Source organism: Rhinatrema bivittatum, chromosome 3, assembly GCF_901001135.1.
Source record: "Rhinatrema bivittatum chromosome 3, aRhiBiv1.1, whole genome shotgun sequence".
Classification (NCBI taxonomy): domain Eukaryota; kingdom Metazoa; phylum Chordata; class Amphibia; order Gymnophiona; family Rhinatrematidae; genus Rhinatrema; species Rhinatrema bivittatum.
In genome coordinates this window covers 251,815,463-251,828,173 of record NC_042617.1, presented here as the reverse complement: position 1 = coordinate 251,828,173, position 12,711 = coordinate 251,815,463, and the positions used below count along the sequence as shown (strand labels likewise).

General features: G+C 52.2%; 1 protein-coding gene across 1 annotated transcript in view; it reads left to right on the top strand.

The window, feature by feature from the left end:
- The window catches only part of POLR3F (RNA polymerase III subunit F), an 80,708-nt gene that overhangs the window by 19,176 nt on the left and 48,821 nt on the right, over positions 1-12,711 (top strand). Inside the window, exons 2-3 of the mRNA XM_029594466.1 lie at positions 6,866-6,983; positions 11,075-11,142. Of these exons, the coding sequence (XP_029450326.1) occupies positions 6,866-6,983; positions 11,075-11,142 (186 nt within the window). The remainder of the gene's footprint in view (positions 1-6,865; positions 6,984-11,074; positions 11,143-12,711) is intronic.

Sequence of the window (12,711 nt, the reverse complement as noted above, 5' to 3'; positions counted from 1 at the left end):
CATTCATTTTCCCCTCCCAGCATACTCATTCCTCCCCTCCTGATACCTTGCTGTAGCCAACTGAGTGCTACACTGCCTTTCTGCTGCTGCACAGAAGCTTCCTTGGTCACCAGTGATGCTGTTGCTTGCTGCAATGCTGTGCTGGGTCTGCCTACGTGCTCCTGTGAACATTTGCAGCTCTGGGTGCGCCTGAGATGGACAGGCCTCATCGGCGGCAGCAGCAGCCAATCACTGCAACAGCAGAGCAGAAATCCCACCCTCGAAGCCCAAAAAAATGCGATTGACAGGAAAAATCGCCCAATTAGAAGCAACCGCAAGCACGAGCAGATAGATACACATGGCCTTGGCCAGCATTCTGGTTGTAACTCAAGACTTTTGTTGTAACTCAAAACTAAAATTTTGGTTGTAACCCAAGTTGTTCTTATGTCAGGCCGGTTGTAACTCAAGGGTCCACTGTGTGTCATTTCAGTGTTTTATCTCGGGGTATTCAAACTTCTGCGTTGTGGAAATGTATTTGTAAATTAGCAGACGCCATGTTTTGTTTTCTTCCTCTAGAAACTCAGAATTCTTGTGGTTTTTCCAGGTTTGGAGGGGAGGCTGCGCAATTTTTCATTGGGGTTAGTTATAACCAGTCTTGGATATTTCTGATCGTGTGCAGTTTTTTAGGTACCAGGGTGGTTTTTTTTTTCATTGTAATGTTTCTTGTTGTTGCTTTTTTTCTTTTGTTTTGTTTGCTTTGTCCATTTTTTACTTTCATGCATTTTAGCTCTTTCTTATTTGTTCTGTTTTTCAGATTTCTTTTTCGTGTCTGTTTTTTTTTTTTCTTTTTTGTTTGCTTTCTATTTTTTCCTTTTTTTGGGGCTTTTTTTTTTTTTGTATGTTTATTTTTTGTGTTTTGCTTTTTTTTTCCCTCTTCTTTCGGTCTTCTCTGCTGGGCAGGAGTAGCCCCAGGATGCAATGAACCCTCCTGAGTCTGCTGCAGCAGTGGCAATACAATTTGGGCGTTCCCTGTACGTACCTGGATCAGTCCAGACAGTGGGTTATGTCCCCAATCCAGCAGATGGAGTCAGCACAAGCTTTGAGGGGGCGTATCCATATATACTACTACCCCCTCTGCAGGAGTTCAGTATCTTCTGACTCCAGCAGATGCGAGTAGGGGAATCAGGCTTCCCCTCCTTTTCCTTCACTTTCTTGCTTGATTATGGCTTGTTGTTGTCTTTTTCTGTGGATCAAGTTTGTATCAAGTTTGTATTAAGTTTAAAAAAAAAAAAAAAAAAAAGGCAGAGTTCTTTCAACTTCTGGGGAGTGGCTTATCTTCCTTGTCTCTTCTCTGCGGCCTTGCTGTTTATTTCTCGTTGCAGCCAGGGGTAAGTTTGTTTTTCCTTTGTAGTTTTTTTCCTTTACAGCTCAGCCCCCGGTGCCCGCGAAAGCCGGTGGAGCCGGCCTCTTCGCTCTTTACTCCCTCACCCGCGGCCATTTTACAGCTCCTCATGGGCTGCTGAGCCATTTAGGGAAAGATGTCTGGGGCGGGTCGTGTGGCCAGGAAGGCCCCCCCGCGGCACCCTCCTCTATTTTCAGACAGCGGGCAGTGCGGGCCGACCGGGCCCCCCCGCAGCGGCGCCTTTGTGCGCGTGGCCCCCCCCGTGGTTTTTTTCTTTTCTCCTGCAGCGATCCCGATGCCGCGGCCGTCCCGCTGTGCGGCCTGCGGAGACCCGGGGTCCCGGATTTCCCGGGAGGGCATCTGTGCACGATGCCTTCCCGGGGGGGAAGGTACCTCACAGTCCCTGACTGATTTCTCTTTTTTGCCCGGGCGGTGCGGGCCGGCCACTCCGCCATTTTTGGCGGGAACGGCGGCCATTTTACATTCTGAGCGCCCAGAGGCGCAGGCCACGAGGGGGAACGGATCCCTGGAGGCCACGAGGGAGAACGGATCCCTGGAGGACTCTACCAGCGGGGGTGTTCCCCCGATTTTGGTGCAGGAACCAAGCACCCAGAGCCAGGGAGCAGGAACCACGCCGCCCCCGAAGCGCACCCAAGCAGGCCGGGGTTCTCTCCGGAGTTTATCCTGCTCATGCATACCGCTTATCTGCAGGGGCTGGAAGCACCTGTGGGACCCCCCCCCCCCCCCTCCTAAGATCCCTCTGATGTCGCCCTCGACGCTGGCCCCCCCCGACCCTCCGGGAGTGGGGGCCTCCCGCCTTCCTACCCGGGTCCGATCCACGCCCGCGGCAGTGGGGGCGGTGCCAGACCCAGCGGGACATGGACTTGACCTCCCGGACGGGGGACAAGGGGACGGCACACAGGAGGGGGATGATCCGCGTACCCTACGCCTCTTCCAGAGGGAAGAGCTGGACGACCTCATCCCGCAGATCATCCAAGAATTAGATTTGGATCCGCCACCAGACCCGCCTGCCCCAGTAGCTCCCGCTGTCATCACTTCTTCAAGGAAGGGAGATCCTGTCCTGGCGGCACTCCGGCCGAGGGCTCGGGCTTTTCCCATTCATGACTCGTTTTTACAACTTCTCACCAGGGAATGGGACACCCCGGAGGCCTCCCTGAAGAGCAGCCGGGCTATGGAAAAGCTGTACCCGCTCCCCGAAGATTTTCTGGACCTCATCAAGGTCCCAAAGGTGGACTCCGCAGTGTCGGCGGTCACGAAGAGGACGACTATCCCAGTGACGGGAGGTGCGGCGTTGCGGGACACACAGGATCGTAAGTTGGAAGTTTTCCTTAAGCGGGTTTTCGAGGTCTCCGCTCTGGGTATGCGGGCGGTGATGTGCAGTTCGCTTGCCCAGCGGGCTAGTCTCCTTTGGGTGCAACAACTCCTCACGTCTCAGAACCTGCCGTCCGATGAGGCTGCCCAGGCAGATCGGCTAGAAGCCGCAGTGGCGTATGGGGCGGACGCCTCGTACGACCTTTTTCGGGTCCTCACAAGATCCATGGTTTCGGTAGTGGCAGCACGACGACTACTGTGGCTACGCAATTGGGCGTCTGATACGTCCTCTAAGTCCAGTCTGGGCTCTCTTCCCTTCAGGGGCAAGTTCCTCTTCGGGGAGGATTTGGACCAGATCATCAAGTCCCTGGGGGAGAACGCTGTTCATCGGCTGCTGGAGGATAGGTTTCGACCATCCAGAGCGTTTTCTTCTTCTCGGACCAGAGCCAGAGCGCAACGGCGCTACAGGGGCTACAGACAGACGGGCTCCCGGCCATCCGCCCCCAGGTCTCAGCCCTGGTTGCGCGCCTTCCGCGGGCATCGGCCCGCACGCACTACTCCCGGAACCGGGAACCCCTATACCAAGTCTTCACAATGATGCCAGTCTCGCCCACTCCCCTGTCCCCAGGATTGGGGACCGACTAACGTATTTCTAAGCGGAGTGGGCACGGATCACCTCGGACCAGTGGGTCCTGGATACCATAAAACACGGCTACGCATTGGAATTTGTCCGCCCCCCGCAGGGAAGGTTCATCTTTTCCCCCTGTGGCTCGGACCTCAAGAGAGGAGCGGTGCAGCTGACTCTGGACAGACTCCGGGAGATAGGCGCTACTGCGCCCGTGCCCTTCGGAGAGGTGGGCTCGGGCCACTATTCCATCTATTTCGTCGTACCAAAGAAGGACGGTTCCTTCCGGCCTATCCTAGTCCTCAAGGAAGTCAACAAATCCCTTCGAGTCGTTCGGTTCCGCATGGAAACGCTCCGGTCAGTGATTGCGGCGGTGCATCGGGGGGAGTTCCTCGCCTCCCTGGACTTAACGGAGGCCTACCTGCACATTCCCATCCGCCCGGACCACCACAGTTTCCTTCGTTTCAAAATTCTGGACCAGCATTTTCAGTTCACGGCTCTCGCGTTTGGATTGGCGCCGGCGCTGCACACCTTCACCAAGATCATGGTAGTTGTGGCGGCAGCTCTCCGGAAGGAGGGCATCCTGGTTCATCCTTATCTGGACGATTGGCTCCTCCGGGCGAAGTCATTCGATCATGGACGCTCAGCGGTGACTCGAGTAGTACGGTTTCTACATTCCCTGGGATGGGTAGTGAACTTCTCCTCCAAGAGCTCTCTCATGCCCTCGCAACGCTTGGGTTTTTTTTTGGGGGCAACTTTCGACACCCTTCTGGGCAACGTTTTTCTGCGCCAGGACAAAGCTCAATCCTTGCGGGATCACACACGACGGTTCTCTGCGTTACCAGAGCCCACCTCCTGGGACTACCTGCAACTCCTGGGAGTGATGGGGTCCACCATCGACCTTGTACCTTGGGCTTTCGCGCACCTTAGGACCTTACAGTGGGCGCTCTTCTCCCGTTGGAAACCAGTATTGCAGGACTATCAGATGATTCTCCCGCTCCCACAGAATGCCAGGGACAGTCTGGGCTGGTGGTTGGATCCGCCGAACCTGGCCCGTGGCATGTCCCTCGATCTGCCAAATTGGGTGGTGGTGACCACCTATGCCAGTCTAGCAGGCTGGGGTGCAGTCTGCGATCGAAGCGCCACGCAGGGGACGTGGTCCACGGTGGAGGCGAAGTGGTCAATCAACCGTCTGGAAACCAGAGCGGTCCGGCTAGCTCTGTGACATTTCCTCCCGCTTCTTCGGAACCGAGAAGTCAGAATCCTATCGGACAACGCTACCACCGTGGGCTACATCAACCGACAAGGAGGCACGCGCAGCCCGCAGGTCGCGCTCGAGGCGGCGCTGCTGATGCAATGGGCGGAGCGTCATCTCGTCCGGCTAGCGGCCTCGCACGTCGCCGGTGTGGACAACGTCCAGGCGGACTTCCTCAGTCGTCAACTGCTGGACCCGGAGAGTGGTCTCTCTCCGACAAAGCAATGCAACTTCTCGTCCATTGGTGGGGGGCCCCCCACTTGGATCTGATGGCGTCCGCTCTCAACGCCAAGGCTCCACGCTTCTTCAGTCGCCGGAGAGAGCGCGGAGGGAGTGGATGCCCTGGTCCTCCCGTGGCCGCCATATCTTTCTTTTCCACCATGGCCCCTGGTGGGCAGGATGCTCCGCAGAATAGAAAGCCATCAGGGGACCGTGGTTTTCGTCACCCCAGAATGGCCCAGGCGACCCTGGTTTGCGGACCTGCTACAGCTGGTGATCGACAGGCCAATCAGGCTGGGGCACCTCCCCCAGCTCCTACATCAGGGCCCGGTATTTTTCGAGCAGGCAGAATTCTTCTGTCTTGCAGCCTGGCTTTTGAGAGGCGCCGCCTCCGGCGTCTGTGCTACCTGGAGGCGGTAGTATCCACGCTATTGCGGGCACGAAAGACATCAGCCTATGTTCGAGTCTGGAAGGTGTTCAAGCTGTGGTGTACCAGCCAGGCCACGAGACCCGGTAAGGCTTCTGTACCTCAGATCCTTCAGTTTCTACAGGCGGGGGTGGAAAAAGGGCTCACCTATAATTCACTACGGGTTCAGGTGGCCGCCCTTGGTTCGCTGTTGAGCGATGGGGGCTCTCTTCTACAGCATCCTGACATTGCTCGTTTTCTCAAGGGTGTCAAGCATATGCGTCCTCCGTTACGGGACCCTTGTCCCTCCTGGAGTCTTAACCTTGTGCTTTGCTCCCTGTCGGGACCACCGTTCGAGCCGCTGCGCAACGATAAAGGATCTCACTCTCAAGACTGTATTTCTTGTGACCATCTGTTCCGCTCGACGCATCTCGGAGATGCAGGCTCTGTCGTGTAGAGAGCCCTATCTCCGTTTCTCTGACTCTGGAGTTTCGCTTCGCACCGTTCCCTCCTTCCTTCCGAAGGTGGTTTCTGCATTCCATGTGAACCAGACGGTGGAGTTGCTGTCCTTCTCTTCCTCAGAGCCGAAGTCTCTCCGTCTCTTGAATGTCAAGCGCACTCTGCGCCTCTATCTGGAGGCTACAAATGAGTTCCGAACCTCTGACCATCTCTTTGTACTCTGGGCCGGTCCTAAGAAGGGGTCTCAGGCCTCGAAGACTACCATTGCCAGATGGCTGAAGGCCGGCATTGCTGCTTCTTACATTGGGGCGGGTTGGACTCCCCCACCCGGAATCGTAGCGCATTCTACACGTTCTCAGGCGGCTTCCTGGGCGGAGGTTCGCTCGGTATCCTCGCAGGAAATTTGTAGGGCAGCCACCTGGAAATCGTTACACACGTTCTCGAGGCACTATCGTCTGCACCTCGCCTCTTCGGTCTCTGGACACTTTGGCGAGCAGGTTCTCCGAGCAGGCCTCGCAGGACCCCACCCGATTTAGGGAAGCTTGGGTACATCCCACTGTCTGGACTGATCCAGGTACGTACAGGGAAAAGAAAATTATTATTTACCTGCTAATTTTCGTTCCTGTAGTACCATGGATCAGTCCAGACGCCCACCGCGTTTGGGTTCTTGATCCTGCTCAGCTCTGCGCTGCTTCTTGCTCGCAGTGTTCTGTGTCTTCACAGTTGTTTCTTTTCGCTGTTTTTCACAGCTCCCTACAAGTTGGTAGGATGTTTGCAGTTACTTGTTGCGGTTACAATTGTTTTCATTATCTGTTTCCACAAACTTGATCCTTCGGGGGTTTCTACTCGGGCTTTGATATACTCGATACTGAACTCCTGCAGAGGGGGTAGTAGTATATATGGATACGCCCCCTCAAAGCTTGTGCTGACTCCATCTGCTGGATTGGGGACATAACCCACTGTCTGGACTGATCCATGGTACTACAGGAACGAAAATTAGCAGGTAAATAATAATTTTCTTATAACTGAACATGTATTCTGCTCAAAAAAGCTGGAAAGTATTTATTGTACACTTAAAGATTGATAATTTAAAATTCACATACTTTGTTAAGCTATGTATCATGCAGAATTTCCTATGCACTGGTTTCCTGAGCTTTAAAATTGTAATTTGCTCTTAATTTTCTCTAGGATCCTAGAACTGTGCCAGCAGTTTCCCCATGGAATTACAGATCAAGTTATCCAGAATGAGCTGCCTCATCTGGAAGCCCAGCACAGGGCGATGGCCATCAACCGACTCCTATCAATGGTAGGATCAGATTATCATTTGCTCTGGTGTTTTCTTTTTTAATTCTGGGTGAAACCAATAAAATCTAAAAGTGGCGCCTTGAAGCCTGATTAAAGTGGAAGACGTTAAAGAGAAGTTTCCTGTGTTTGTTCCTGATGGACTTACCATCTCCTAGTTGCACAGGACTCATTTCAGCCTCTGGATTGTATTTACAAGCATTATTTTAATTGGACCCAAAAGAGGAAGTATTTGTTTACCGCTGATGTCATGCAGGCTTTTTCAGTCCTGGTTACAAATAAAAATGAAACCAAGTAACCTATTTATGTGAAATGTAAGAGGGTTTTTGTACAGCCCATATAAATTTCAAATCAAATATGTGCATAAATTTACACCAGTTTTCAAAAGGAAAGTCCCTGCATACTTTGCCTTTGAAAATTATCCCACTAAAACTACCAGCGCACATTTTGTCTGCTGATTTGGGTGCAGACTTTTTTTTTTTTTGGAGGAAAATTTACTTGGATACTTTTAAAAATGCAGAAATATGCGGTAAATACAAACCCTGTCCCCAGGAATGCTTTTTGTTATAAGCATATGTTCCCTGTACGTACCAGGATCAGTCCAGACGGTGGGTTATGTCCCCCGTCCAGCAGATGGAGTCAGAACAAACTTCGAGGGACGTCACCAGTATAAGCCAGTGCACCCTCTGCTGGAGCTCAGTATCTTTCTGACTCCAGCATATGAGAGTTGGGGGGATCCACGGCTCCCCCAGTCTGACAGGGTTGTAGGTTCTTTTCTTCTTTCTTCTCTCTCCTGTCTTGTATTTGGCCTAGCTTGAATCAAGTTAAAATGCCAGCCTTGTGGGCTGGGGCGCCGTCTGCGACCGAAGCGCAACGCAGGGGACGTGGTCCTCAACGGAGGCGACCTGGCCGATCAACCGTCTGGAGACCAGGGTGGTGCGGCTGGCGCTACAGCGGTTCCTCCCCCTGGTGCGGAACAGGGAAGTACGAATCCTCTCCGACGCCACCACGGTGGCCTATATCAATCGACAGGGGGGCACAAGAAGCAAACATGTCTCCCTAGAGTCGACCCCCCTAATGGAATGGGCGGAACGCATCTCGTCAGGATCGCAGCTTCTCACATCGCCGGAGTGGACAATATTCAGGCGGACTTTCTCAGTCGTCAACAACTGGATCCCGGCGAATGGGAGCTCTCCGACGAGGCAATGCGGTTGGTGATTCAGCGGTGGGGCGCACCGCATTTCGATCTGATGGCTACGGCCGCCAACGCCAAGGCACCTCGGTTTTTCAGCCGCCGGAGGGAACGCGGCGCGGAGGGGGTGGATGCCCTAGCCCTCCCATGGCCGACTCATCAGCTGCTCTACGTCTTCCCCCCGTGGCCCTTGGTGGGCAAAACGCTCCGCAGGATAGAAAATCATCAAGGTCTGGTGGTACTCGTCGCTCCAGAGTGGCCGCGCAGGCCTTGGTTTGCGGACCTTCTCCAGTTGGCGGTGGACGGCCCGCTTCGGCTCTGTCATCTTCCTCGGCTACTGCGCCAGGGCCCAGTATATTTCGACCAGGCCGAACTCTTCTGTCTTGCGGCATGGCATTTGAACGGCGCCGACTTCGACACAGGGGCTACCCTGAGGCGGTAGTTTCTACTATGCTGCGGGCCCGGAAGTCTTTTACTTCTGTTGCTTATGTGCGAGTTTGGAGAACTTTCAACGTCTGGTGCTCTTCCAGGGGGATCCGACCCACGGAGGCGTCGGTCCCGTCGATTCTGCAGTTCCTTCAAGACGGTCTGGATAAGGGACTCGCCTATAATTCCCTGCGAGTCCAGGTGGCGGCCCTGGCTTCTTTCGTGGGAGCGGACAGCTCTCTTCTCCTGCAACCGGACGTTGCCCGTTTCCTCAAGGGGGTCAAGCATGTGCGTCCTCCTGTACGGGATCCTTGTCCCTCCTGGAACCTCAACCTGGTGCTTCGAGCCTTGTCAGGGGCGCCTTTTGAACCGATACGTGGAGCGACCCTCAAGGATCTGACGCTCAAGACGGTCTTCCTTGTGGCCATATGCTCAGCGCGTCGTGTCTCGGAGCTACAGGCGTTGTCTTGCAGGGAGCCCTATCTCAGGTTCACGGATTCAGGAGTCTCCCTGCGCACCGTACCTTCCTTTCTTCCAAAGGTAGTCTCATCTTTTCACATGAACCAGACGGTTGAACTTCCGTCCTTTGGACCCAGCGAGCCCCGGTCTCTTCGTCTTTTGGATGTCAAACGCACCTTGCGTCACTATCTGGAGGTGACCAATGATTTCCGGCTCTCCGATCATCTCTTCGTTCTCTGGTCCGGTCCGAAGAAGGGGTGCCAGGCCTCGAAGACAACGATTGCACGATGGCTTAAAGAAGCTATCTCAGTTTCCTACATTGGCGCAGGCCGTATTCCGCCTAGCGGGGTTATCGCTCACTCGACTCGCTCCCAAGCGGCGTCCTGGGCGGAATCTCGCTCTGTCTCCTCACAGGAGATCTGCCGAGCAGCGACGTGGAAGTCGCTGCATACCTTTTCAAGACATTATCAACTACACCTGGCGTCATCCTCCATGGGACATTTTGGTGGCCAGGTTCTCCGAGCAGGGCTTTCAGGGGCCCACCCGGTTTAGGGAAGCTTTGGTACATCCCACCGTCTGGACTGATCCTGGTACGTTCAGGGAAAAGAAAATTATTCCTTACCTGCTAATTTTCGTTCCTGTAGTACCGAGGATCAGTCCAGACGCCCACCACTTTGGGATATTTTGCTTCTGCTCGGGTCTGCTTACTGTCGATATCTTCAGTCTTTGTTTCTTATCTCTGTTTTCACAGCTCCCTACAAGTTGGGTGCCTTACCGCTCGTTGGCGGTTTATTATTATCTATAGTTAGTGCCTGTTTTCCAGGTATGTTTAACTTGATTCAACCCTTTTTTTGGGTCCTTGGGCTTTGCTATACGCGGTACTGAGCTCCAGCAGAGGGAGCACTGGCTTTTACTGGTGACGTCCCTCGAAGTTTGTTCTGAGTCCATCTGCTGGACGGGGGACATAACCCACCGTCTGGACTGATCCTCGGTACTACAGGAACGAAAATTAGCAGGTAAGGAATAATTTTCTTTTTACTCGCATTTTAGGTGACAATTTTATAGCAGGCCTCTTCCAAGGGCAAAGCATTGGTTTACCTACAGAAATTTCTTTTGAAAATTAACCTGTCTCTAGATTGGTTACCAAAGTATGGTTTGTCTTCCCCCCCCACCTCCCTTTTCTCACGCTCCCATCTTTAAACCCCCTTCTCCAGATAGCTGACCTGAGGACTGAAGGAGCAATCCTTAATGCCACTCTTTGGCTGGCAAGCATGGTCATGATAGCAGCAGCCATCTTCCCTCTCTCTCATCCCAGGCTTGAGTGCACCAACTTTGCGGTGGGACCCGGTCTGATGGATGGGGGAACCAAATCTGAATCCCCTGTGCCATGGCCTGGCTCATCAAAGTGTTTTGATCAGTGACACCTGCTGGAGCTTGCCTCATGCTCAGCAGCAGAGGAAGGTTTACACAGCCGCTGCTGCACTGTAATGTAGCTTGCAGTGTCATGCTAAACTTTTCAGTGGCAAAGGCACAGGGTCCCTGCAAAGATTTTTTTTTTCTTTTTCTCCCCTGGAAAAATACTTCTGTATATGCAGCTGGTGGTTTCAGTCCAACTTTTGTTCAAGCGAGAATGAAAGAGAAATGTTTTTCTATCAAGGAAATTGTGTTTGTATAGGTATGCTGCAGATTTCCATCTGGAGAGAAACTAATGCTATGGGGCTGGCCCAGTGGTGGCCACTGCCATGCAGAAAGACCTGGACTTGATTTCTGGGTCAGATCTTCCGCTATCTGGACCTAGCTGGAGCTGAAGATGCTACAGATGCATGTTCAGAGTCCTTGGGGGGGATCTGTTATTGCATGCCGAAGAGACATAGATTTAAGGCCTATGATTGCAGCCCTATTGCTGGTTCCGATTGACCATGAAGTCCAAAAGCAGAAGGAAAACTGTTGGCCACCACCACCATCCCCGCCCCCCCCCCCTTAAAGACTGACTAATGTTCCATGTTGTATTACTTTAGGGACAATTGGATCTATTAAGAAGTGGCACAGGACTCTTGTACAGAATAAAAGATGCACAAACTGCTGGGTGAGTTGGATTTCTCTTTATTTTGTAGTAAGAAATACAAATATGTTTCTACCGTTTTTTTGCTATCAGAAGAGATTTCTGGAGAACGTTGGTTTTTACCTACTAATTTTCGTTCCTGTAGGACCACAGATCAGTCCAGACTCCTGGGTTTTGTAGCCCCTTGCCAGCAGATGGAGACAGATAAATTTTTACTGATACTGCTGTATTACCAAGTGTGCCACCTGTAGTTCCTCAGTATTGACCTGTATCCAAGCCAAGATAGAAAACAGAATTTAACAGCCCAACCCCTCCGCAATGAACAGGAGGATGGTGATGCTATAACATACTAGAAAAACAAAGTAGAACAACGAAAACAGCACAGAGAACTGTTAACAACTCTGCATTACAGACAAACCACCATAACAAGCGGCTGACTCTCCCTTCCTTCAGTGGGCCTCTGGACTGATCTGTGGTACTACAGGAAATTAGCAGGTAAAAACCAATTTTCTTTTCCAGTATGTACCCAGATCAGTCCACACTAAACTGGGTGGGATCTGGCGAGTCCTGCTCACAGAATGCTTTCACCAAAGCACACAGAAGCCAGAGCCCCGACATCCAAGCAATAGTGTCTGGTGAAAGTGTACAGCGACTTCCAAGTTGCTGCCCTGCAAATCTCTTGTGGCAATACCTGCTGCACCTCAGCCCAAGAGGCTGCATGCAAATGCGTCTAATGAGCCCTTAAAACATCCGGCACTGACTGACCCTTAGCGATGTAAGCCAAACCGATCACTTGTTTAAGCAGCACACATTCGTAGCTTTAGAAGCCTGATGGTCCCCTCTTTGGCCCATTCCAGAGAATGAAAAGGTAATCTGACAAGTGAAAATCATTTGTGACCTTCAAATATCGTAGCAACGACTGCAGAACATCTAAGGACCTCAGCTGTTTTGCATGAGGAGCGAAGGTATCCAAGTCCAGAAAGGTTGGAAGTTCAATAGTTTGATTAACATGAAACCCTGATACCATTTTTGGCAGAAAAGAGGGCACCATGCACAAATATGCAAGAAACAGATCCTGGCATGACAAAGCCTGGCGTTCCAAAATTCTCCTCGCCAATGAAATGGCCACAAGAAATATCACCTTAAGAGTCTAATCCTTCAAGGTGCTCTCCTCAATGGAGCCTCACACAACGCTGTAAGCACCAGGTTAAGACATCATGATGGACATGCCTTCCTCACCAGTGGATGCAAATTCTTCGCTCCCCAATGGAAATGAATGACAGCCAGATATGCAGACAGGGTATAACCCTGCACCTTACCAGGAAGACAGCCCAGTGCCACTATCTGGACCCTCAGGGAATTAAAGGCCAGACCCTTGACCAAACCCTCCTGAAGGAAGATCAAAATATGCAACAGTGAAGCTTGCAATGCCTGCACAATCCTTGCAATACACCAAGACTTGAAGACCTTATGAACTCGCACATAAGATAAAGACATGGAAATCCATCTAGCCTGCAACAAGGTAGTGCTAACCGCTTCAGGATAACCCCTCTGCCTTAGTTGCTTCCTTTCAAAAGCCAGGCCACGAGACAA